The 23,203-nt window shown below is 33.3% G+C and overlaps 3 protein-coding genes across 3 annotated transcripts; 1 reads left to right on the top strand and 2 right to left on the bottom strand.

Annotated features, from left to right (window-relative positions):
- The first annotated feature begins 5 nt into the window (after positions 1-5).
- LOC128178562 (adenylyltransferase and sulfurtransferase MOCS3-like) lies at positions 6-15,099 on the top strand. The gene is made up of 12 exons (XM_052845798.1): positions 6-188; positions 2,642-2,762; positions 3,295-3,387; positions 3,756-3,876; positions 6,417-6,491; positions 7,067-7,184; positions 8,325-8,433; positions 10,272-10,334; positions 12,259-12,422; positions 12,996-13,043; positions 14,091-14,190; positions 14,809-15,099. The coding sequence occupies exons 1-12, from the start codon at positions 111-113 to the stop codon at positions 15,057-15,059; spliced, it is 1,341 nt and encodes a 446-aa protein (XP_052701758.1). The 5' UTR covers positions 6-110; the 3' UTR covers positions 15,060-15,099.
- LOC128178565 (uncharacterized) lies at positions 15,096-17,384 on the bottom strand. The gene is made up of 4 exons (XM_052845800.1): positions 17,346-17,384; positions 16,670-16,782; positions 15,933-16,172; positions 15,096-15,357 (listed from the first exon to the last, which is right to left on the bottom strand). Exons 2-4 carry the CDS (start codon positions 16,740-16,742, stop codon positions 15,335-15,337), a joined length of 336 nt encoding a protein of 111 aa, XP_052701760.1. The 5' UTR covers positions 16,743-16,782; positions 17,346-17,384; the 3' UTR covers positions 15,096-15,334.
- Positions 17,385-18,114: 730 nt separating this feature from the next.
- LOC128178080 (uncharacterized) lies at positions 18,115-20,254 on the bottom strand. The gene is made up of 3 exons (XM_052845078.1): positions 19,770-20,254; positions 18,343-19,401; positions 18,115-18,219 (listed from the first exon to the last, which is right to left on the bottom strand). Exons 1-3 carry the CDS (start codon positions 19,810-19,812, stop codon positions 18,206-18,208), a joined length of 1,116 nt encoding a protein of 371 aa, XP_052701038.1. The 5' UTR covers positions 19,813-20,254; the 3' UTR covers positions 18,115-18,205.
- Between the last annotated feature and the right edge of the window lie 2,949 nt (positions 20,255-23,203).

The raw sequence follows: 23,203 nt of genomic DNA, 5'->3' as shown, positions 1-23,203 counted from the left end.
GACGTAAACAAAAAGTAGAACTCTTCTTTATCGGAGGGCCGAAGAAGATTCATTTCCGTGATAAACAACGTGCACGATGTCAGACAGTTTGTAGCATATTCGGTATTGTAATGGAGAAAGAAATACAGTCTTTGAGATTGCAACTTGAACAAATAGATCAAGAAAACAAGAGATTAAGAGACCTTTTGGTAAATATGTCTAAAGATAACTCTGTAGTTAAGTCAACTTATGTGCAATACAATTATCGCATAGCCCCCTAACTCCGTCACTACCCTAACTCCGTCACTTTCGGGAAACTCCTCGCCGTTTGAAATCAAGTACGATTATGACGTCATTTTTTACATGTCAAAAATCTTTAATCAAATGTCAATAATTTGCAACGGTTGAATTTAAGAATGTGTCAAAAAATAACAGAATTAAACCTTGTTCACTTTATGCACCAATAATTGTGTGAAATCAGCTAAAACTTTTTCACGGGTGCACTAAAATATCGATATTTCTGACATGCGGGCCCATTCGATCATTTACGGTGGTCATCCATTTTTAGAGATATCAAGGTGAAACATCTCACATGTAATACATTTTTGATTAAGGTAATACACATTTTTTTCAATCCGCAATAGCCTTTATGCACTATTCTTGATGTTAACGTCAAATCGCTCATGCCGTAACTTTTGCCTTATACAGGGTATAGATATATCCGGTATATCGCTATTTAGAATATGATACATTTCTAAAAATGTAATAAATAAATAATATAATAAGTAATATATTAATTAATGATATAAAATATTTGAAATAAGTAAGGACATAAATCGAACGGCATCCATACATTCTGAAAAGGCCATTGTGATTGTTGTTACATGGACCCATATTTTATTCTGGCGATCATTTCATTTCGGTGAAATTAAATACAATTAAATTGTATGCACCATTTTTACTTATTATAACTTGGACTAGATACAAATGGAGTTTTAACTAAATTGTTAATGTGTCTTCATTCCCTGCCATATCATAGAGCATGTGGGTGACGGAGTTAGGTTCATAAGATATAATAAGCACGCGTGATAAACGTCGTATTCAGAGGGCTTATTTGAATAGAAATAAAAATATTTTTGTTAATAATTTTATAAATTATATTGTTTCAGATCATATTTAGTGATTGCAAATGATAAAAACCACAAAAAATAATTTACAGAGAAACGCGGGACGTTTTCTGCTTATGGTGACGGAGTTTGGGTACTCGGGGATATTCTTACAATGCTCCTATAGACATGATAGAGGAAACTCGAATTTTGATTCTTGTGAGACCTCGAGCCGTTTTAACAAGAGCTTGAACTATGGACAGTAGGTGACAAACTCCAGTTTTATGAACGGGGGTCTGCTCATGGTAATATGTCCAGTCATTGGCTAATAGACATGGGTATATTGAACTCCCCGCAATGACACTCGTCTGCCTTCAAAAGAGGGCTGTATATTTCATTGAAACCGCATCAATTTACACAACAGAGCAGAAATTGAGGAAAAATATTCCGTTTTTACAGTCTATGAATATTAATGAGCTTCTCTTCAGGAATTAGAAAAAAGGAGGTCATTATTTGTTTATATAGCTAGTTTTGATGAGCAAACTATAGATAGTAACATCCCACTAAAGTCCAAGTTATTGTTGAAACGGCTTTATTTATATGGGCAAAGGTCTTGATATTAATGAGGTCAAATTTCAACGGACTTTACTTTTTGTTTACATTCTCTCAGGAAATTTTGATACTGTGAGAGACTAGCAATCAACTGCATGCATGACCATCACATTTCGCGCCCCCTCCCTAAATGATCTTTGCCCTACAAAATCGTCCCAGGCTCTTCCACTGGCAGGAGTTAACCTGTCAGTTCAAGAGGGGTTGGCACAGCACCAAATGGTTGAAACAAGTATTTGATTTGCATGTGATATCATTGGTTAGTTCCATGTTAATATGATGCAAAAGCATTATACATGCAATAAAACATGATATTAAGTAGGATATATCGCACTGTTTTGTTAATTTCCAACACAGCAAGGAATGAATAAACTTTCCTCTTAGTAGGCGAAGTAAACTTCCTACTAAAGTATTTACATATTTTAAAAAAATGTGGTTTGGATCATCTTGTAGCTTTATAAATGTTTTAATCTTAAGGAAAATGCATAACAATTATGTTTTTAGTAATCTACTTGTTATTAAAGATTTACATGAAGCTGTCTCTCAGACTCTGCATAGTAAACAGAGTTTTGCAAGGCGCAGTGTGTGCGCAAATAGTAAAATTTGCCAGATGCCTCTTACTCGCACAACTGTGAACGGCTTTAATTATTCTAGAATAGGATTTGAACCTGGGTCTCTTGAATCTCTAGTCAGATGCTATACCAACTAAGCTATCAGTTGCTGGTATTCTAACTAGTCTGACCAACACATTTTAATTGTATTGGTTATAAATTCCCTCAAATTGAAGTTAAGCAGACTGTAAATGTAGATACTTTTAGGAATACAATATCTCTCAACAGGCTATCGTTTGTCCTGTAGGATGATCGGCAACTTTGCCAACCTGTTTACTACATAACTGTTACATATGATTATATTCAAGTTATCACCAAGCAGGTTTCCTCTTGTAGAAAATTCAAGATACTGACCCACATGTAGTTAATGATAAATTGGAACCAAGGTCTTCACTATCAAATGCAGAAATAGGGAGATACAGCAGACAGTTGATTCTTCCAGAAATCGGAGTACAAGGTATGTGGACCGAATCCTGGTGGTTTCACTCAAATTACATCACGGTATGCAAGGTATACTTTGGTTACTTGTTTATACTGGGTGGTTTTGCTGCAAATGTTTATTTATGGTTGTTTGGTCAGTGAAGTGATTTGATTAATGGTTACAAATGTTAACTTTATTGACCTTAACGATTTGCTAATCTTTACCAAATTATTTTTACGTAAATGATGAATATATTATTAGGTTTTACAACTGTGGAGGCTTTCATTACTGATTTATAATTCAATCACTTTTTATATCCCTGTCCGAAGGAGAGGAAGTATACTGTTTTTACCCTTGTATGTCTGTCTGTCTATCTGCCAATAACAATTTTCTGTTTCATTTTTTCTCCGCCACTTTAAGTCGCAGAGGTATACCATATACCATATATATGGGATTCAATTTTGTACCAATCAGACGTCAACTTCCTGTCAAATAACGATTTCAAAATATTTCATATACATTGTATATAATGATATATTTTGTAAATATGAATTTAAACTGTTTTAAGGGCAACTGAAGTTGGCTAACACATCTGTATTGGTGGTTGGTGCTGGGGGCTTAGGTTGTCCTGCTGGGATATATTTAGCAGCAGCTGGAGTAGGTAAGCAGTTTCCTGGTATGGAATGGTTGAGCAGTACCCGTATTCAGATTCAAATCTTCAGAAAACATCTTCTACATTGACTGTTCTTATAAGGAGTTAAATATTTGAAATAAAGAAGGAAGCAAGCAATTACATATATTACAGTATACAGAATTTCTAAGTTAGTTTTATTACATTAGTAACAGATGTATTTTGTACTAAAAGTTCTCACTAATTTAAAGTTGGAGTCTTATTATTCTTTGCCAAGACAGTTCTAACATCATCTCAATTGTATTTTAAATTTTTTTGTTCAATCAGCCCGTATTACTGGGTAATTATGTAATTGTTTAATGAAATAAGGCTCTTTTATTGATAATTTTGGTTTCCAGGTAGAATAGGTTTCATAGACTATGACGCAGTAGAACTGTCCAACCTCCACCGCCAGATTCTTCACTCGGAGGGAAAAGTGGGCGTGGCAAAATCTTCTTCAGCAGCCTCTGCCTGCAGTCAGTAGGTGATTCTTAATTACAACAACAAAACACTTGTCCACTCCTAATTGAAAGTTGATTGGAAAACACTTCAGAAAGGGGCAATACTATGGTTTCATCAGTATTCGTTGAATACCAATTTTCCTGAATTTTATTGTTGAGTTGATCCATGAAATCAATTGTTCATTAAAGCGCAATATTTTATGTTATTGATCAATTTCCAATTGACAGTACATTTGAAAGTCACGTATAGTTGTACATGTATGTGTTTGCCAATTTTGAGTTTATCATCTCAAAAATAAAGCCAAACAATTATATATAAAGGATGTGAAATAAAGTTCCTAGTAAATTGGCAAAAAAATAAATTTTGGAAATTTCTCTTTTCATTGTACATGTACTTAATCTTCGATATATGTACTCTTATAGAATCCCTTTCTTACCCTAGAAAAAACAATAACATGGGAGATATAAATCATTATTTATGGTAGAGGTACACTGTTTACATTCAATCTCTTTTAGCTCCACCCCACATTTTAAAGCCTTTAAAATATACGAGTGCAATTAGGTACATTTTTCTCCATCAATTGGTCAATGTAACTTCTCAAAATCTATCTATATGTAAAAGGGGAAAAATGTACCTCACCCTGCTCATATGTAACTTCTATAAAATGCTAAAGTCCACCAGTGGGTCTTCCTCATTATAAACTGACGTTGTTTACCTGGTGTGAACTCCTTTAACCTAGCTTTCATGTACGGTAACTCATCTGTGCCACACTTGTCATTTGACATAGATTTAGTAAGCGTGTTCGACATGACTTTATATGCCATTTACATTTATTTATGAAAATACATTATCTGTAATTTGTATTAATTATCAACAGATTTAATTTCTGATCGCTAAGTTTCCCCCCAACTGGTAAGAATTTGGCGATATCGGTAAATAAAGTCACATACGTGATACATGTAGTATGTTAACAACTCTTTTCTGATTTGCTCAATTCCTTCATATACAATAACATATCGCCTATTGTACCAAGATCCACCCATTCAATTCATTTTAATTCATCAGAAGGGCAGGGTCAACCCAAAACGAATTTTGCTGTTACTGGGTGTACAATTTCATTGAAATGCATCAATCATTACGAAAAAAACCCAATCCCAATCTAATTAAAATTAGACGTTCTGAATCCGCTACCGCTTCTCAAACAAGAAGCGGTAGCAGATTCAGAACGTCTAATTTTAATTAGATTGAAACAATCCAAGCTATCAACACTAATAACGGTGTGTCATATTCATTCACTCTTGATTTAAAATTATAAAAAGATTGGTAGTTTTTATACAATTTATTGTTAACTTAGTAATGTTTTTGTACAATTTATTGTATAAAAAGGGGTCATTTTTATATGTTTAAGGGATATCATCCTTTAAACAGACAGAACGACAGATGTATCTTCGATGATTTGATCCCCGAGGCATAAAACCCCTGATAATGTGATATGAACAAAAATTAATGGACATGTTTCTTTTATGTTATAAAATACAGATCAGTTTGTTGTGAAATATTAAAGAAAAAATAAAGCAAGTTAATTGAGACTCACCACAAATAGATTGCAGATAATTAATTATACAAGTACAACAGTTACTCCCCTTAACACAACTGATGACTATATTTTAGAGTTACTCTCTTTTGTACAGTGCTTCCAAAGGTTCTATTCTTGTTGCATTTAAATTTTTTCAAACATCTACTGCTTTTTTAAGAATATGAAATTTTTAGTAGTTACCTGTAATTCTACATTTATAAAAAAAAAAAAAAGAAAATTAACTTTAGTTATTAATGTACTCATAGAATTTGTTCACACCACCTTTCAGTTTCTTTGGAAATTAGCATCAATTATGCATTATCATATTGCTCTATGCCAATCCCTTTGCAGTAGAGTTTATGGAGCTGCACTATAAAAAAATCATACAAATTTCTCTGGTGAAAACATGCATACTTTACTGTTAGTTAGTCTTTCTTGAATTTCAAAACAAATATTGGTTTCAATTAAATTAGTAGTCACACAGAAAACAAATACATTTGTAGTATTAAACACATCCAGTATTTAACTGTATTGCCACCCCAATTAATTTAATCCTAAGTTAGCACTCAACTACATAAAACATCAAATGACCAATTGCATCATTTGCAAACATAAAAAAGAAGTAGGGGTGTCTTAATGTGAAAATGTCTAAAGAGAACAGTTTATATACTATATACCTTTTACATATATATACCTTAATTGTTTGAGCAATAATCATAAATAAACAAATACACCAGAATTTGACTTTTATGTCGGAATTGTCATTATGTTAACACTGCGTTTATTCATGCAAGGGTCAATTAAATCATTAGGTGCTGTTTAAGATAATGACAGCCAAAGCTGTTTCCTCCCACAGAAAACTGAATAACCCACTTAAGACCCGCCATAAAGAGATGACTGTTTTAATATACTTATAGCCGTAAATGTAACTGTCATTCATTGTGCATCCATTTTCATTGCTGTTGTTGTTGTTGTTTTGCAGGTTGAACTCTCATGTGCAATGTGTTCCGCACCAGGTACAACTTGACAGCTCAAACGCACTGCAGATCATTAAGAAGTATCCTTTGTACTAATTTATATGACGTACATCTCGTACCCTTGGTCCAAAATGCCTGCAAGAAATATGGGAACCAGCGGAAACCTGTTCCCTTGGTTTGTCGTAACTGTAACTCTATAAGTAAACAGTAGAGAAGTGTGAAATGTGTCAGTTATATAATATGCATGTTAATATGCTATTCATATAATCATGACAAAAGGTGACACTGATAAATCTATCAATATACATGTACCGGTATGTTAATAACTACATTTATCAAATACACATGCATTTCTCTGCATAAACTTAATAATTCAGATTCGGTTTTCTTGCATTTGCTTGGAAGGTATTAAAATTAATAACCAGAGTAATTGAAAAAATATATATTAAAAGAACACATTTAGGTATTTACAATGTGCACTAATTTTTCATACAGCACAAATAAAAATGCATTGCATAACACCTTATTTTATTGTTTAAATTACAGTTTTAGTTTACAGTAGTTTGAACATTGTTTGATTTCTTTTATTCAATGCAGTTAAGTCATGGTTTGTACAATGAAATGTTATAAATTGAGTTTCCTTGATGCTGTTAAGTTATGATATTGTTTTGGATGCCAGTGATAATGTAGCCACACGCTACCTGCTAAATGATGCTTGCATTCTATCCCAGAAACCTCTGGTGTCAGGAAGTGCTCTTAGGTTTGAAGGACAGGTATGGTATATATGATTATATGAAACCAAACTAGTTAAAGTTTTAGCTGACAAAATTTTGCAGGAAGCCTTTTTCAAAATTAGTCTTTTTGTCAAATATATGAGGGAATATATATATATGTATTATCTGATTTTTGTTGTACAATTACAATGACTTGTCTTATTATAACAGATCATTATCAATAGATATCTGTCATGTCATTGCGTTCTTTCCATAGATCAATCCTCTCGTATTTTCGTTTGAGTGTGATGTCACCGTAACTTGTACATAGATCAATTATTTCCTGAAATGATTGCGATCATCCATTCAGTGAAGTATTCAATATGTCAGCCTACAGGACGGTGGTGTCTGCCGTCTCTGTGTGGTAAAATGGTGTGAGTTTTACGACTGTGAATATTTGCTGTAATACATCTTATTCATCATTAAAAGGCAGGTGTGCACCACAGTGATATATAAACTTTTATTGTCACCAAAAATAGTCGGTTTACATAAATCAAAGATTTAACCACTTTGGTACTTAAGCGCTAGCTCCTGTACAAGGATCATTCACTCTCTTAAACTTTGGGTAGAAATATTTATACATACTCCCAATACTCGTACATGTATGGACTATAAGCATCCGTAAGCAATTTCACAGTTTACTTTTCTTCATATTACACACACAAAAATTGTTTTGATTCTCATGGAATAGGTCACATTTTTGTTGAACAGTAGATGTTTTAAGGGGGGTACTGTAGATTTCTTATTTTAAGTGAGTACACAAACTTCTGCGAATCAACCATTTTGCAACTATTGGCGAGAATATAAAATCATGAATGCCAAATTTTTTATCCTAGTTTCATTTAGTTTTCCTCTCTCAGAAAAATAGAAGTGAGATTATAAAAGACGCGAAAATAGAAGTGAGATTATAAAAGACGCGAAATGTGCTTCTTGCAATTTTACGGGGATATTTATTCCTTGCTTTTGATTAGGAATCTACAGCATCTTTTTCTTTTATTGTTCAATTGCAAGATTGCACATTCCAACAAAATATACAAATAAGTATAGGAAAAGGTTATGTTGTAGAAGAAAATACATGTATTTTTAATTTGGTGAAAATTTTAAGCAAGACATTTCATATTTTTTATTCATCTTCCACAGTTGACAGTGTATGGTTATAAAGATGGACCCTGCTACAGATGTCTGTACCCCAAACCCCCTCCCCCAGAGACTGTCACCAACTGCTCTGATGGGGGTGTGCTGGGAGTCAGTAAGTTCAACTTGTCAGATATATGTACAATTGTATCAGTGCTGGATAACTGAATTCCCCGATTGATTCCTCTATGCAATCAGATGTAGACAAAGTTTGAGGTTGATAATTTTTTTTAAGCCTGCTTAATATAATCATCAAATATTCCTTGAAAGATAATAAATTGCAGCAATTACTAACTTACCGGTAGTTTAACAAACTACCAGTAACTTTAAAAATATTGTCAAGCGATCGTTACATGCAACTTCTTAAATAAGGCGACACCAATACAATTTCTTGTTCATTGGAGATCAAGAGAAAAAAGGTAGGATCAAACGAGCAATTAAATAATAAAATTATTATTTTTTTTGCCAAAATTTTTACATAAATACCTAAATCTGTGCAACGGTCATATTTTTTCTTCTTCTTTCTGATTGATAAATTAAAACTATCTGAAAAATAAAGCGGAAATACAACAGAAAACAGTGCAGAATTTCCTGGATGCGGGAAATTTAAAATAATATTATTTGTAGAGGTTTTTTTAAATTTGAGTGGCGGGGTCGGACGAACAAGAAATTATATTGGTGTGGCCCAAGACCATATTTTTTTCTTAGTTTGTTTTATCTAATGAAGACTTTTCCCCAAATCAAATTGTATTGCTGATTCTGTTTATACATGTACATGTAAATATGAAGGGTTAATTTGTTAAATTCATTCATCTGACTCCACAGACTGAATTTTGTATACTGTTTTCAAATTCTAAAATTTAGGTCAGTCAATCTTGAAAAACAACTACCCTGATAATAAAAAAAGTGGCATTAAAACAGTTTTTGGTTTCATTTAGGAGTTACGATTTTCAGAAAATCTTGTCAAAGCATGCACAAAATATATTTACCTTTAGATACTTATTACATATATGTATAAATTATGCCAGCTAATGTAAATCTAATGTTATGGTCAATGACCGGTTGCCCGAAATAGTAGTGTTATGTGTATTTTAGAGCATTTCTTGCATAGGAATGTAATACTGTACAGGCATTAACATACTGGCCAAAATCACAAGGACTTTCCACTTGGCTAATACTTGGATGCCATGACTAAATGCCCTTTTGGAAGTATTTATTCTATATGTCTCTGAACACCAGAGGATAGTTTATATTTTGATTTTTTTTTCATTTTAAATCATGTATACACATGACAGTATATATACATATACATGTAATGTATTTTTACCTATTAAATGAAAATGATTAAGATATACATGTATATCATTCATAATGTTTAAATGTTTAACCAATTTTTGCTTATAAAATCTTATAGTTAAAATTTATGGACAACTTATTTGTCAATACAAGTATTCTTTATTTCATCTGCATAGTTTCTGTGATTAAAAAACAACTTATTATCTGAATATCAAGTATGTACTGTATGTCTGATATGTTCTGTTAGAATTGTTTGTACCCTCCCATAAAGTAAGAAAATTGTTACAAGAAAAAAGATATTTCAGCAAGCCTAGATTTTATCAGGAACTATATGTCCATAATCCTGATTTAACCATGATTGATTAAGTGTGATATTCAATCTTTTCAATAATGATGCATTATAGCAAAAGGTACATTTCAACATATGAAGATATGATATTAAATTATTAAGTAAATGGAAATGTAGTGACACGTACCATGCCTTTCTCTTTGATAAAAACACTCCATTTTTAGTCACAGAAGAAAACCAAACTGATAATATTATTAATAGTGATTGTTAAATTTTTTTCCTGAAACTTGAAATTCTTTATATCAAATAGTATTTGGAATGGACACAGATTCCACTAGCCCATGATTTCTCTGTACTTTTTGTTTCAGTTCCTGGGATTATCGGAAGTATGCAAGCCTTAGAAGCCATCAAAATAGCCTGTGGAATGGAATGTATCCTTTTTTTTCAAATCACAAATGAAATAATGATGAACATGGCATACAAGTAGGTAAAAACTTTCCAAATGCTTTGAAAACATTAATCTAATCTACCACGGTAGATTCATAGAATATCTTTAACAAAAGTAAATTAATATTGTATTTAAAAATATATATTGGAGCACATGGCTCATTGGTATTAGGCCAGTAACTGAAAGGTCGCTGGTTCAAACCCTGCTGTGTCACTTGATGTTGTGTGTTATGCACTTAGACAAGGCACTTTATTTACATTGTCTCAGTCCACCCAGCTGAAAATTGGTACCTGCCAGCTTACACCGGGGGTTAACCTGCGATGGACTGGTACGTGTCCCATCCAGGGGGAGTCAATGACTCTCATCGACTTAGCACCATGAAAATTGGGGTTAAGCTCTGGCCTTATGCACCTTCATGGCACAGAGAAGGATAAAACTTAAAAATATATGCATGCTGTCCTCTTGTTAGTGAAAACATGTAGCTACAACAAGAGATCTGTTAATTATCAACTACAGGGTAGATGTTTGTTAAAATCAATTCCATGGTTTAAAATTTCATGATTTTCTCAAAAAGTACTAATCGCCATTGTTTTAATTTCATGCTGAAAAAATAAAAGCTTTGAAATGTTTTTGAAAAATATGGGTTTTTTAAACAACCTGTAATAGCATTTTACAAGAAATTTGCTGAAAAATGATAAATAATGAACAACATCATGATTATATACCAATCTTTAGTATGTTAGAACCAATAAATAATTCATGTTCAGAAATTAAAGAGTATAAATAGAATCCAAATACAAATGTACTAACTTTAATACGGTAATTTGCTTTCTACCTTTGGGAACATGTCTGATGCGGTACTTAAGCTTGTCAAAATTCTCCTGTATGAAATATTGTTTAACATGGCATGCCCTAATTATGAGTACTGTGACATTTACAACCCATTAACCTGCCTGGTGTCAAAATGAGCCTTTCTAGTGTCAAAAAGGATGTACAGAAATCTGTTTTAACTGTCGTGCTTATCACACAAAATAAATAGGATTATAAATGTCAATACACATTTTCTGTTTTTGAAAATTTCGTTTGTATGAAAAAAAATATTTTTGAATTTTTAATTCTCTTTCCAGAGATGTAGAAAAAATGAAGTTGTATTGCTAAGTAGAACTCAAAATAAAACATAGGTTCAGGTAATTGCATTACATGCATCCCAGTATACATGTACATGTTATATTTATTATCCATAATTGTAACAAGTACAGTTGTACAATCCAGAATCATTTATACAGCAATTCACTTCAAGTGGTAATTTGTGCCAATCCAGCCAACTTTAAATCTCAATTGATCAAATAAGATGGTCATTTTGGGCCATCACCTTGAATATTGCCCAGTACTCTCTCTCTCTCTCTCTCTCTCTCTCTCTCTCTCTCTCTCTCTCTCTCTCTCTCTCTCTCTCTCTGTAGTCTGATGATACATGCAGTTTAGCAAAAAGAAAGATTCAGATGTAATACAGTCTCAACAATTGAAAGATGTCTGCTAAATAAAAATAATGCTTTGGGGAATATCCAATGCAACCTATAGATAATGAATTTTAAAATAACCAAAAAGGTAAAATTAAATACTAATACAGTGTATATGAAATAATAGTATACATGTGCACATTACAAATCAACTGATCAGATTTTGTGCTTTAATTAAATTTGCAGCATACATGTAAATACATCTAGAAAGATTTTTTTGCATGAGTTGCATATGTACTGTTGGTGTAAAAATCAACTAGTCTCTCAGAGCTGTAATCAGCACTTTATCTAAATCATGCATTTCTCACACTGAAACAGTCATTATTTTTGTGTCACAAAAAAAAAAAACAGACCAAAGAACAAAAATATTGATTTCCTTACAATTTTTAGCCTCCTTTTGCCAAAAACTGCTCTTGTTTGACGGACAAGAAGGGACATTTAGGACTATCAAATTGCGGCCAAAACAGCCAAACTGCATTGTTTGTGGGCAGCGGCCAGAAATTACAGAGTTGATTGACTACCAGCAGTTCTGTGGTTCCCGACCCGATGATAAGGTAGTTTGTCACCTTTAATACTGCTGTAAGAGGTACTTGTCTGATACTAGAGGTATAAATAAGTATCAACCACAGACTAGACCAGGACTCGCTCGAGGAGTTGGTGCTGAAAAATCGGAGTGATTAAAGATGACAAACTCAGTTTGCTTTTTTTTAATTTAATGGTGTAGCTAAGTAGAATTTGCAAGATGATAGCTATGATCAGCAAGCTCTCAATATGACAAATAATTTAAGCTGCATATAAAATTATCTTGTGTAAAAATTATAAGTCTTTTATTAATATATTGTTGCTATAACTTTTTCTTTTTTTTATTTGTATTTTCAACTTCTACCGAATTAAGAAAAAAACAATTAGCAATAGTCTAAACTATTTTCTTTACACATTGATAATAATTCACATTGATAGCATACACATACTTGAAGCAATTTTTCCTCACTATTGGAGAAAAAAAATATAAAAAGCAATTCGCATTCATAGTCATATTTTGGATGATTCTATCTGTTTAGATTATTTTTTAATTGGCAGCTAAAAACTGTTTGAATAAAAGACTGGCAATGTTTGATTTTTTGTAGGAAAAGTCATTGAGTGTTTTGGGACGTGAAGACAGGATAAGCGTTCAGGTAATGTGAATACATGTACTTAGTAAATCAAAGGAGAACAATTAGAAGCTTGTACAATCCATGTACTAACTCACAACTAGGGAACAATTGACTCTTGCATATGCGATTATGTATTGCTATGACCTTCAGGCAAATTTCAGTCATTGCGGAGAACTAATATGTAAACAACTGGTGACATATGCAGTTACGTTTGACTATTAGTGGTATATGTCTAAATCTTTTGAAGTAAATACTGATAATACTATCAAAGGACTTTTGCATGTTAAAGTAAACAGCGTTAAGTCGGACTATTTTTTTTTTGTCTGTATAATTGGCTAGAACAAATCCTTTTTTCCCAGTCGTCTTTTTAGCATCCCTAACACTATTACACAACTGATTTTCACCAATTATTAGAGGGCTGTTATGTGAAACAAACAAAAAAACACCAAAACAATCCATTCCTTTACACCAAATACGTAAAAACCCAGCCTATCGCAGATATCTCCTATTGAAGCAAAACACCTTTTTGAGTTATTTTATTGGGTTGTGGTGGGAGGGAAAAGAGATAAATTGTAAATCAGCTCGTTAAGGCTGCCAACTGATGCCACATTAGATGTGTTGTGTTTCACTCTGTAAAAGGACAAGCCTGGTAGTGCAATTCTTACCTTTTCCTACAAAAGACCAGGCCCCGGGGCCATAAAACTTAGACGAGCTCACTTTTGATCTCAGTCTCACTTTAACAAAAGTGAGACCAAGATCAAAAGTGAGCTTGTCTAAGTTTTATGGTCCCGGGGCCAGTAGAATAGAAGACCAAAACAAAACAACTGTATCTTACTGTTCCACAATCATCAATGTGGTCTGTATAATATAAAGTCAAAGAAATTTTCCTAAGATGTTCTTGCATAACGGTTGGTGGTGGTTGTAATTACTACAAGGGCATTTTACCATTTGCTTCCACTTAAAGTAGGAGTTGCATTTTTTCGAAAGGAAAAACACCATTGAAAAACATGAAAGAGGTCTTTTTAAATTCTTGGCTATGTTAAAAATACTGTTATTTCTTTTTTTCAGGAATACAAAGAGGTTTTGGACCTTGGACAAAAGCATGTGCTTGTTGACGTGAGAATGCCAGTAGAAATGGAGATTTGTCAGCTACCTGCTGAAGTTTATAGTATCCTAATGTCCAAGTCTTTGAAGTTTGTTAAAAATACTCAGGGTCTTGAAATGTTTGACATGGTAACTCAAGGTTGTTTGTTTTTAGTTCTTTTATTTTATGATGTAAAGCATTTGTTTTTATTGTTAGGTTTCATATGAAAAGCAAAGTATTTTATAGGAATTAGGTATATAGAATCAGTGATACGAGAAGATATTGGGAAGGGGAAGGAGAGATGTTTAAATAAATGTTCATCTTTACTTCTGAAAGAAGAATTTAGAATAACATATAGTGAAAACATATAGAGGTCAGATTTGCACAATGTTTGTAACAAAGATCAAACTATTTGCTGTTAGTAGTGAATTTGAGACAAATCAGCAGATTTATTTAGAGACACATTTTTATTAATAAATGTATAGGGAAAAAATCATCACTGCTCATAATACGTTATAGGAATTGATTTTATCTGACAAGTTGTGTGTTTTCTCTCAAAGCCTTGGCAAGACTAAAGAAAAAAAACCCATTGTAAGTGTAATAAAAATTATCTCTGGTTCATCATATGTATATATATGCAATATTTTTGTATTCTTCGAAAATCTAATAATGTTAAAGAAAATAAACTTAACCCCATCTTAGATTTGCCTGTCAACTGTATAGACAGAGAGGACCGTTTAGCTAGCCTGAGGGATCACATAGTGTCTAAATCAGCAAGGGGAGAGAACCAGCCTTTCCCAGTATATGTGGTGTGTAGAAGAGGAAATGACTCACAAATTGCTGTCCAAAAACTCAAGAACCACATCAAATCCGAGTCCATCAAGTTCAAAGACATTAGCGGGGGCTTGTATGCCTGGGCTAAGCATATAGACACCGAATTTCCTGTATATTGACAGATCATTGCATAAAAACTCAACCAATTATGTATGTAAATTTTGTTGTTTTATTTATTCCTTATAGGTTATCCATACATGATTGACAAAAAATATTGATATATAAATATATGGCATGATGATTTTCATTGATAGTCACATTGCACACTGATTAGAAATTTCCACACCAATGCAATATCGGCAGAGTTTAAATTCAGGCGAGAGACTGATGATATCAGGTGTATCACATGGTCCTTTAGGCAGTGCCATTTAATTCAAGAGGATTTCTGGTGATCTTAGGCATCAAAGAGAGAAAAACCTGTAGAAATGAATAAAACGTGTCACAATATTGAGACAAACTAATAAGTCTGCTGATATTGAATTTTATTTTAGAGAATTTAGAAAAATGATATAAGATCATCAAAGAGAGAAAAACCTGTAGAAATGAATAAAACGTGTCACAATTGAGACAAGTTATGAAATAAGTCTGCTGATATTAAACGCCATTTTGGAAAATTTAGAACAATGATATTTGATTCATTGATGAATAATATTTACTACTTTATGAATATGAGCATTGCAAAGATTTGTTTTAAAACATTTAAATTCTGTTAATTTTAAACCACGTGGCATGTGGATGAGACTATGTTAATAATGATTATGTGATATGTGTTAAATGTTTTTATCTAAACAAACATATAAACACAGATACTAGTTGCTAAAGGTAATACAACAGTACAATATAATACAGTTTACAAACGATTATCAAACAAAAAGTGTTATAGATGTTATATAAACCAATGGTATTGCGTCGGTTGTACGACGTCATTTATGTCATTATTAAAACACGAGACAATTTGCGACGATGTTAAGACAAGGAAGGTTAGTAGTCACCATATGGATTTAAGAAGTAAGGGCTATTGAACCCTCTGTACCCTCCGCTTCCCCTGCCACCCCAAAAATTTCCAAAGGATCCGCCTCCGCCAAACGAGTTGAATCGTCTTTGATTGGCTTGTTGCTGTTCAATGATGTCACCGGCGTCGCCTGCTTCTGAACCCCCGAATCCCCCCAAACTACTCATTAGCCAACTACTTAGTCCTCTGTTGTAGTTGTTTAAGCCCATTCCGGAGTTACCTGTGTTTAAACGATATAAATCAATTTGCAATAATGCCAAGTATCGCAAAACTTTTAATATCATGTGAATTGCCTTAGATATTCATTTGCAAGGAAAACCTAAACCATGGGCTATTCATGATTGACGCATAGATCTACCTCGAAAAATTTAATATGATTAATAAATTTCATTAATTTATAAACAATGATGAATAATATAATCTTTGGAAAATTTTTGACTTTAACATCAACTTTCAAATTCTACGATTGCGTAGCTTTACATAGAAATTTGGTAATTTTAAAAAAAGAATTTATCAAATTATTCCGATGTCAGATTAATAATCATTACAGATTTAAATAATAGATATTAAGTTTGATATCAAAAAACATTTAACTCACAAGATATCTTTGCTTAAAACATGTAAATACCCGTATGATCTTAATACATAATGCGTTCCATGGTTACTCATTTGATTTATATAATTTTTTTTAAAAATATTTTTGTTTAATTTTTTTACCTCTGAATAAAAAGAAAGCTGACGAGAAGTTGGCGAACGTCAACAGTAATACTAGGATTGCTAGCCTGGTCATCTTGGAAACTCTTCTGGGAAATGGTGCCTCCTAGTTCTTACTGCAAAGTAAGCAGTCATTTATAATTAAAGAAAAAAAGATTGAAAAATATTAATCGAATAGGTGAAAGATTCACAGTATTTCCTATGGGCTTCATTTTTAAAAATGTTTTCTTAACACTGACAAAAGTATTCGTTATGATAAGAATTTGTTGCAGCTTGATATTTCGATTAGACTGGTCGAATTTTTGTAGACACTTTTTGGAGTTTTATTTTTACCGAAGAAACGACGTTGGGATTTTTCTCTACTTTCCGAAAGAGGAATGAAATGAGCAGGTGAAAAAATAAAATATTTACTTAAATAAATATTGAAACATTCCTTCCTTGAATTTTTGTGAATCTAGCGCCTGGTGAATACAATATTATATAACAGCAGCATGATTTAAACGATTCTCAATATATTTCAATTTGAAATCGGTATTTTTTTTAAAAAGTTACTTGCATTTTACTAAGAATTGAAAAAAGGTTACTAGAAATAAATTCAATACATTAATAAGGGGACAATGACTATACGTGAATTAATATTTATCATTGATACATTAGTAAGTAAACTGAGCGGTCTTACCTGTTAGCGTCCGTCGAATGAAGTAAACTGTGCAACAAAATAGAGTAAATAAATAGGGACGGCCCTTAATGTTCGGAAGCCTCGGCTTACATTAGGGGACCATTAGAAAGTTGACGTAGAGGTCACATTCGGTGAACCACAGAACGCAATTAGCTGCAAGAGAGCTGGCCGAAAGTGCAACATTTTCTTGTTCAATTATCTAGTACAACTTTTGCATGGTTATTAAACGCTAAGTCTCATAAACACACCTGGTAGACATGCATATAAAATCTTAATTATTATAAGTACCGAGTGTTTTGGGGAATGTACGCATTGGTTAACAATTCTTGTTTTTTGTTAAATTGCCAAAAACTGCATACTTGCATACATCAAAGAATGGCAATGCATGCCACTGATAATGAGATCTCGTGGTTTTATTTTACAGATGGCGAAAAAAGGGTGATGGATTTTGCATTGTATTCTTTTATAATATTTAAAAGGAGTGTGTTATTCTGCAATACTACCAGAACCCCGGATATACTGTGAAAATTTTGTAAACTAAACTGTAGGCATTTATCAACTCCGACATCCAAAGCTCAGCGTAACTGCATGAAAAGTAATTCACTAAAGGAACTTCTTTGTTGTACTCCAACGAGAATTCAAAACTCTCTCTCTCTCTCTCTCTCTCTCTCTCTCTCTCTCTCTCTCTCTCTCTCTCTCTCTCTCTCTCTCTCTCTCTCTTAAAACTACTGTTTCAGATTTATATATTAAAAATCAAAACACAATGTCTTACGTTAGACACATTTTTATTAACAAATAATAAATAACAAAGACTTCATTTTGAAGACTATGGTGATGGCATCGGGACACATTCTTGTGGTTTAGTAACCGTAACCTATAAATAAGAAGACATAAAAAGAGTTAAGAAATAAAACATTGAATAACTAAAAGATTTAATTAAAAACCTATTATAAGTATTGAATGACATAGGTAGAAAGTAAGATGAAAGAATATATACCTCTGAATTTTTTGAAGAAGACTGGCCTCATGTATCTGATCTTCTTGATGGGAATTGGTCTCATGTTCTTGTATGAGCGTTTTCCGTATCTGCCGTAAGAACGCTTCTTGTAGCCTCCGAATTTAGGCCTGTAGATGACCATGGGTCTGCGGTAGTATCCACCTCCCATCTTTCCGTATCCCTTTCCGTATCCCTTCATGTATCCATCATATCCTCCGCTCTTTCCACCGATTCCACTACCGATTCCGCCGCTTACGCTGGCTCCAGCGCTAGCTCCAACAGAGACCTGAGCGCCGAAGGATCCTCCAACGCCGACTCCAGCATTGATTCCTCCGATGGGCCCACCGGCTCCTCCGCCAATGATGGTGGTATCGTCAAAGTTTCCGGAAATGCTGCCAGGGTTTCCGATGATGGTGGTGTCGTCGAAAGATCCGCTGATGGCGCCCAAGTTTCCGCCTCCGTTGATGATGGTGCTGTCGTCGAAGTTTCCGTTGATGCTGTTGATGTTTCCGCCTCCGTTGATGATGGTGGTGTCATCGAAATTACCGCCGATGTTGTTGAAAGAACCACCATTATTGATAATGGTGGCATCGTCGAAAGACCCCGAGATGGAACCGCCTCCGAGATTATCGACGAATCCTCCTCTAATACCGAAACCACCGACGGACAGGTCGTGGTCATGACCTCCAATGATTCCGCCATCGTGGTGGTCGAACCCGTGACCAAAGTCGTGGTGACCTCCGTTTCCGTTATCGATGAGTCCACCACTGAATCCAGCATTTACGTGTCCGCTAACTCCGACGTTCATGTTGAGATCAACCTGTGAGGAACCAACTCCGATGGCACCTCCCTTGGACCCATGGTGATCAATGATGCCACCTCCTTGGTGGTGGTCGATGATGCCACCTCCTTGGTGGTGGTCGATGATGCCACCTCCTTGATGGTGGTCAATGATGCCACCTTTCCCCCAGTTCTGATCATGGATCCCAGCTTGATTTGCGGCCGCTCCACCGATGGCTATCACGAGACAAAGGGCTAGCGCTTTCTGCATTTTGGTACCTGTAGATAGAAAGTTTTAATTAGATATAAGAAATCTATTTTACACAAAATGGCTATAGTTTGTTGCAATTACGAGATTAGCAAATCCTTGCTAACTAGTTGCTCAGTTTTGACCTTAGGCGATGATCGAAAATGTTGTAAACATAATCGCATGCTTGTTATACCGATCAATTGTAGATTTATACATTTTAATAAGTTTAAAATTCAAACCAAAAAAAAAAAATAAAAATAGAAATTTTTCTTTAAGAAACATTCTCAAAAATATTGCAATAAACTATTTTCGAAATATTCAGCTTTCTTCGGTAGAGAAATGCTATATTTTGCCACCATCCCAAAAGACAGGGGTGTTTGCAGAGAAGACGACTTACTTGTTAGGAGTCCTTGGTTTGACACACTTTCAACTTTGCACATGCAGCCTTATATAGGTCTCCTGCAGTCTGGGTGAGTGGATGCTTTGTCATTCTGGGGGCGTGAAGTCCTGTCATGTTAAGTAACAGTTTCTTTGTCCGGGACCCGCCATTTACGTAACCCGCCATGTTTAATGTCCGAAACCAGACAGATGGTTCATTGTATTGATGCAGTCTGGTGTGTTTATTGTATGTGACCCTCCTGCATAACACAATAGCAGACACATTCGGAGAGCACATTTGTCTTCAAATTTTGAACCTTTTTTGACACGTGTCCTTGCGACTAAGAAACGTCACGCGATGACAACAGTGACGGGCACTTTCTGTGTTTTTTGCTGCAACGAAAAAAAAAAACATTGTCGGTTTTGGAACCGTTGCAGCGACCATCAAGTTTTATCTTTGCAAAAGTATGTTATTACGCGGATACTCAATTCTGTTTTTTCGAAGGAAATTTTAAAGTTTTCAAAAAGGGATTTTGACACGTAATTAGGTAGTTTGTAGTTTTAAGTTGTAGTTAATTTTTTCAATTGATATTCCGTTATTACAATCCTGATGATTATGGTTGCATATCTATGTTATGACATTTGCAAGTATCGTGATGTTTCGTAGAAAACTGACAGTTTTGTTTTAAACCAAAAAAAAAATCAGTCCTTGATGTTATTCATGGTTCACAAGGAAAGATTATCCTGATTATAATAATTGCATATTCATTTTTCACATTTCAAAAGTTTGGTGATCTTCCTTAAAAAGAAAGGTTTATGTTTTTTTACCGGAATATTCTATTGGGTGCATGCATGACGTGCGTGCCAAATCATGACTCTAAAACAAAATAGATAATCCATACTGTTTTCTAGGTTTTCATTAATTTACTAGTACTAGTATAATATAATTCGCTTATACATGTATTTAAATAGCCATGTTTGAACTGTATTATTTCTTATTAGTATATAATTAATATGTTAATTCAAATGTATGGTGATCACATATTAAGTTCAATTATGTATAATGAGGGGATATTTAACAATTTTGAATCATTTTAAACTAGTTAAATATGTATTGCTAGATAACAATAAAAGCGTAATAAACCAAATTCACATGACAGACAACATATAAGAAGTCAGTCATTTTGCACCTTAATTTTTTTAAAAAGTTATCTCCCTGTGATGAAAAAAAGAAAATTTTAATTTCGTCAAAATATCTGCGGTAAATGATTCATTTTATTTCACATTTTGATAAAGAGAAAGTTTATGCATGCATTAACCAAGAGAGTTTTACGAATTTTAAGTTACTTTTTTACAATACATGTATGTTTAAAATAAAACATACGTTGCCAATAGACTCAAGTTCAATGCAAAATTCAAGGTGTACTTGATTGGACCATCATCAAAATTTTAAAAACTCCTTTGGTGGAGTATTTTTATTTGATAACGCCTTCAAAATGATATCATATTTAAGAATATCGACCCATTCATTTATTAGGTACAAAATGTGGTCGGTATGCAATTGCAATACCTGAAATATAAAGAGAGGAACTATAGTAAGTTTCCAATCACACATTGATCATTTGTTAATAAAATGTTTTGGTAAAATTAATAAAAAGCAGTACATGTAATTTGGTTTATAAATTGGTTAACAAATAGCAAGCATTCTGAAAGTATTGCATAGGCAATGGGTTAGGCTAACAAAATTTTTTGGACAAAGATTTCATCATTTCCATTCATTCTTGGTTGAAAGTTCTTATCTTTAGTTGACCAAAGACACTCACAATCACATTTTCTTGAAAGCTCAAAGGAAGTGGTTAATTGTTGGTATTAATATAAATGTATACCAGAGCAAAGTTCTATTTTCAAAAATTGACAGCACCCATCCACCCTTTCCTAGTGTGGGATTAAATGATTGTCACCTTCCTTCATGTAAACTTATTGTTAAAAGAACGACATACACTTCAAACAACACGGTCGGAAATCTGCATATTGGCCGTGGTTCGCGACGATGGTCAAACAAATACCGCCCGTTAACATCATTTTACCAGCAACTTTTTTTTTATATAGAAGTCATGATTATCATCTGACAGCAAAGTAAATAAAAAGTTGTCATATTTTTTCCTGACAAGTCGTCTCCAGTGATTATCATCAACTTAACAATAATTTTCGTAAACTTGCCAGATGTTAGCTACTATAGTATATAGTGGATGAAAAAAAAAATACAATGTGTCCGATACAGATACAAAAACTAAACAGACACCCTTTTTGTGGGTGTGTTTAGGGAACATTGGACATTTATGACGCATTCGCCAACTTTCTGCATTTGCGTGGTCTTGAAAGTCTACCATGGACCCTCGTTACTTTTGAGTTAATTAACAATTTCGTGAATGAGATTTAAACTCCGCAAAATCGCCACCTACCCTTACCTCTATGCACGATTCTCTATACTTAAAGCAATAGGAGCATCTGCTTCTCTATAAATTTTACCATTTAAGTGACAAAATTAGTGAATATTTTGTAAGACAAGGCATCTGAAACTTCAATTTAAGAAGATGGGGGAATAAGAAAGCACAAATGCCCATTTGGTAAAGTCGTTAAATACAATTTTAAATTTAATTTAATTAAATCTATTTGATAATGTTATTACACAAGTGTGCAAAAGCATTATTTCTATTTATATTCAGTATTGAATCTTTCAAAAAACGATACGAAAAAATATTATTGGTTTAAGTTTTGGTGGTATCGAACCCACAACCTAAAAAGCCTAGTTATATATAAGGTCAATTTATTTATGTATAGTGCTCTACGCATTTCATTCACAACAGAGTGCGTTGTTTAAACGATAAGTGCGACTTTGGCCACGAATTTGATTTGAACATATTTTATTGTGTAAATAACACAAAAGGATTGGAAACAAGTTCTTACAACTTACAAGTTCCTCTCCTAATGATGATACATACAATATTATATACAATTGTCATAGTACATGTAATATTACATCTTACCTATAGTTATTGACTTTATAATAATTAAATTCATAGACATACATTTACAAAGTAATTGCAATTATATAGTAGATAACGTTAATATACAGTATAGAAAGCAAAAGCAAAAAGGAATTTAATTATTAAATCTTCCAGACTCTTTAATGAACTTTTGAACTGCTGAAAAAATAAAGCAGTTTGTATTGTAAGACAAATTGTCACTACCCCAAAGAAGCAAATGTGAGTTAATTAAAATTGTTTCTTCAAGCCTATTAAAAAGTAATTCAAAAAGATTGTTTCTTGCATTTACATAATTCTTGCATACAAAGAAAAAGTGATAAACATCCTCCTTTTGACCACAAATACAATTGGGTGATTCAATAATGTTTCTTCTATACAGATCATAATTCAAAATACAGTTGTGTCT

The sequence above is a fragment of the Crassostrea angulata genome, chromosome 3 (assembly GCF_025612915.1).
Source record: "Crassostrea angulata isolate pt1a10 chromosome 3, ASM2561291v2, whole genome shotgun sequence".
Lineage (NCBI taxonomy): Eukaryota > Metazoa > Mollusca > Bivalvia > Ostreida > Ostreidae > Magallana > Magallana angulata.
The sequence above is the reverse complement of the archived record's forward strand: the minus strand, read 5'-3'. Positions and strand labels throughout refer to the sequence as shown.

Coding starts and splice junctions, on each gene's coding strand:
- LOC128178080 (XM_052845078.1), bottom strand. CDS start 19,812: ATGTGCAAAGTTGAAAGTGTGTCAAACCAAGGACTCCTAACAA. Junction 19,402..19,769: donor AAACCAAGGACTCCTAACAA/GTAAGTCGTCTT, acceptor TTCTATCTACAG/GTACCAAAATGCAGAAAGCG.
- LOC128178562 (XM_052845798.1), top strand. CDS start 111: ATGGAGAAAGAAATACAGTCTTTGAGATTGCAACTTGAACAAATAGAT. Junction 13,044..14,090: donor AAGACAGGATAAGCGTTCAG/GTAATGTGAATA, acceptor TCTTTTTTTCAG/GAATACAAAGAGGTTTTGGA. Junction 14,191..14,808: donor GCTACCTGCTGAAGTTTATA/GTATCCTAATGT, acceptor ACCCCATCTTAG/ATTTGCCTGTCAACTGTATA.
- LOC128178565 (XM_052845800.1), bottom strand. CDS start 16,742: ATGACCAGGCTAGCAATCCTAGTATTACTGTTGACGTTCGCCAACTTC. Junction 16,173..16,669: donor AGCTTTCTTTTTATTCAGAG/GTAAAAAAATTA, acceptor GTTTAAACACAG/GTAACTCCGGAATGGGCTTA. Junction 15,358..15,932: donor TTACTTCTTAAATCCATATG/GTGACTACTAAC, acceptor TCATTTCTACAG/GTTTTTCTCTCTTTGATGCC.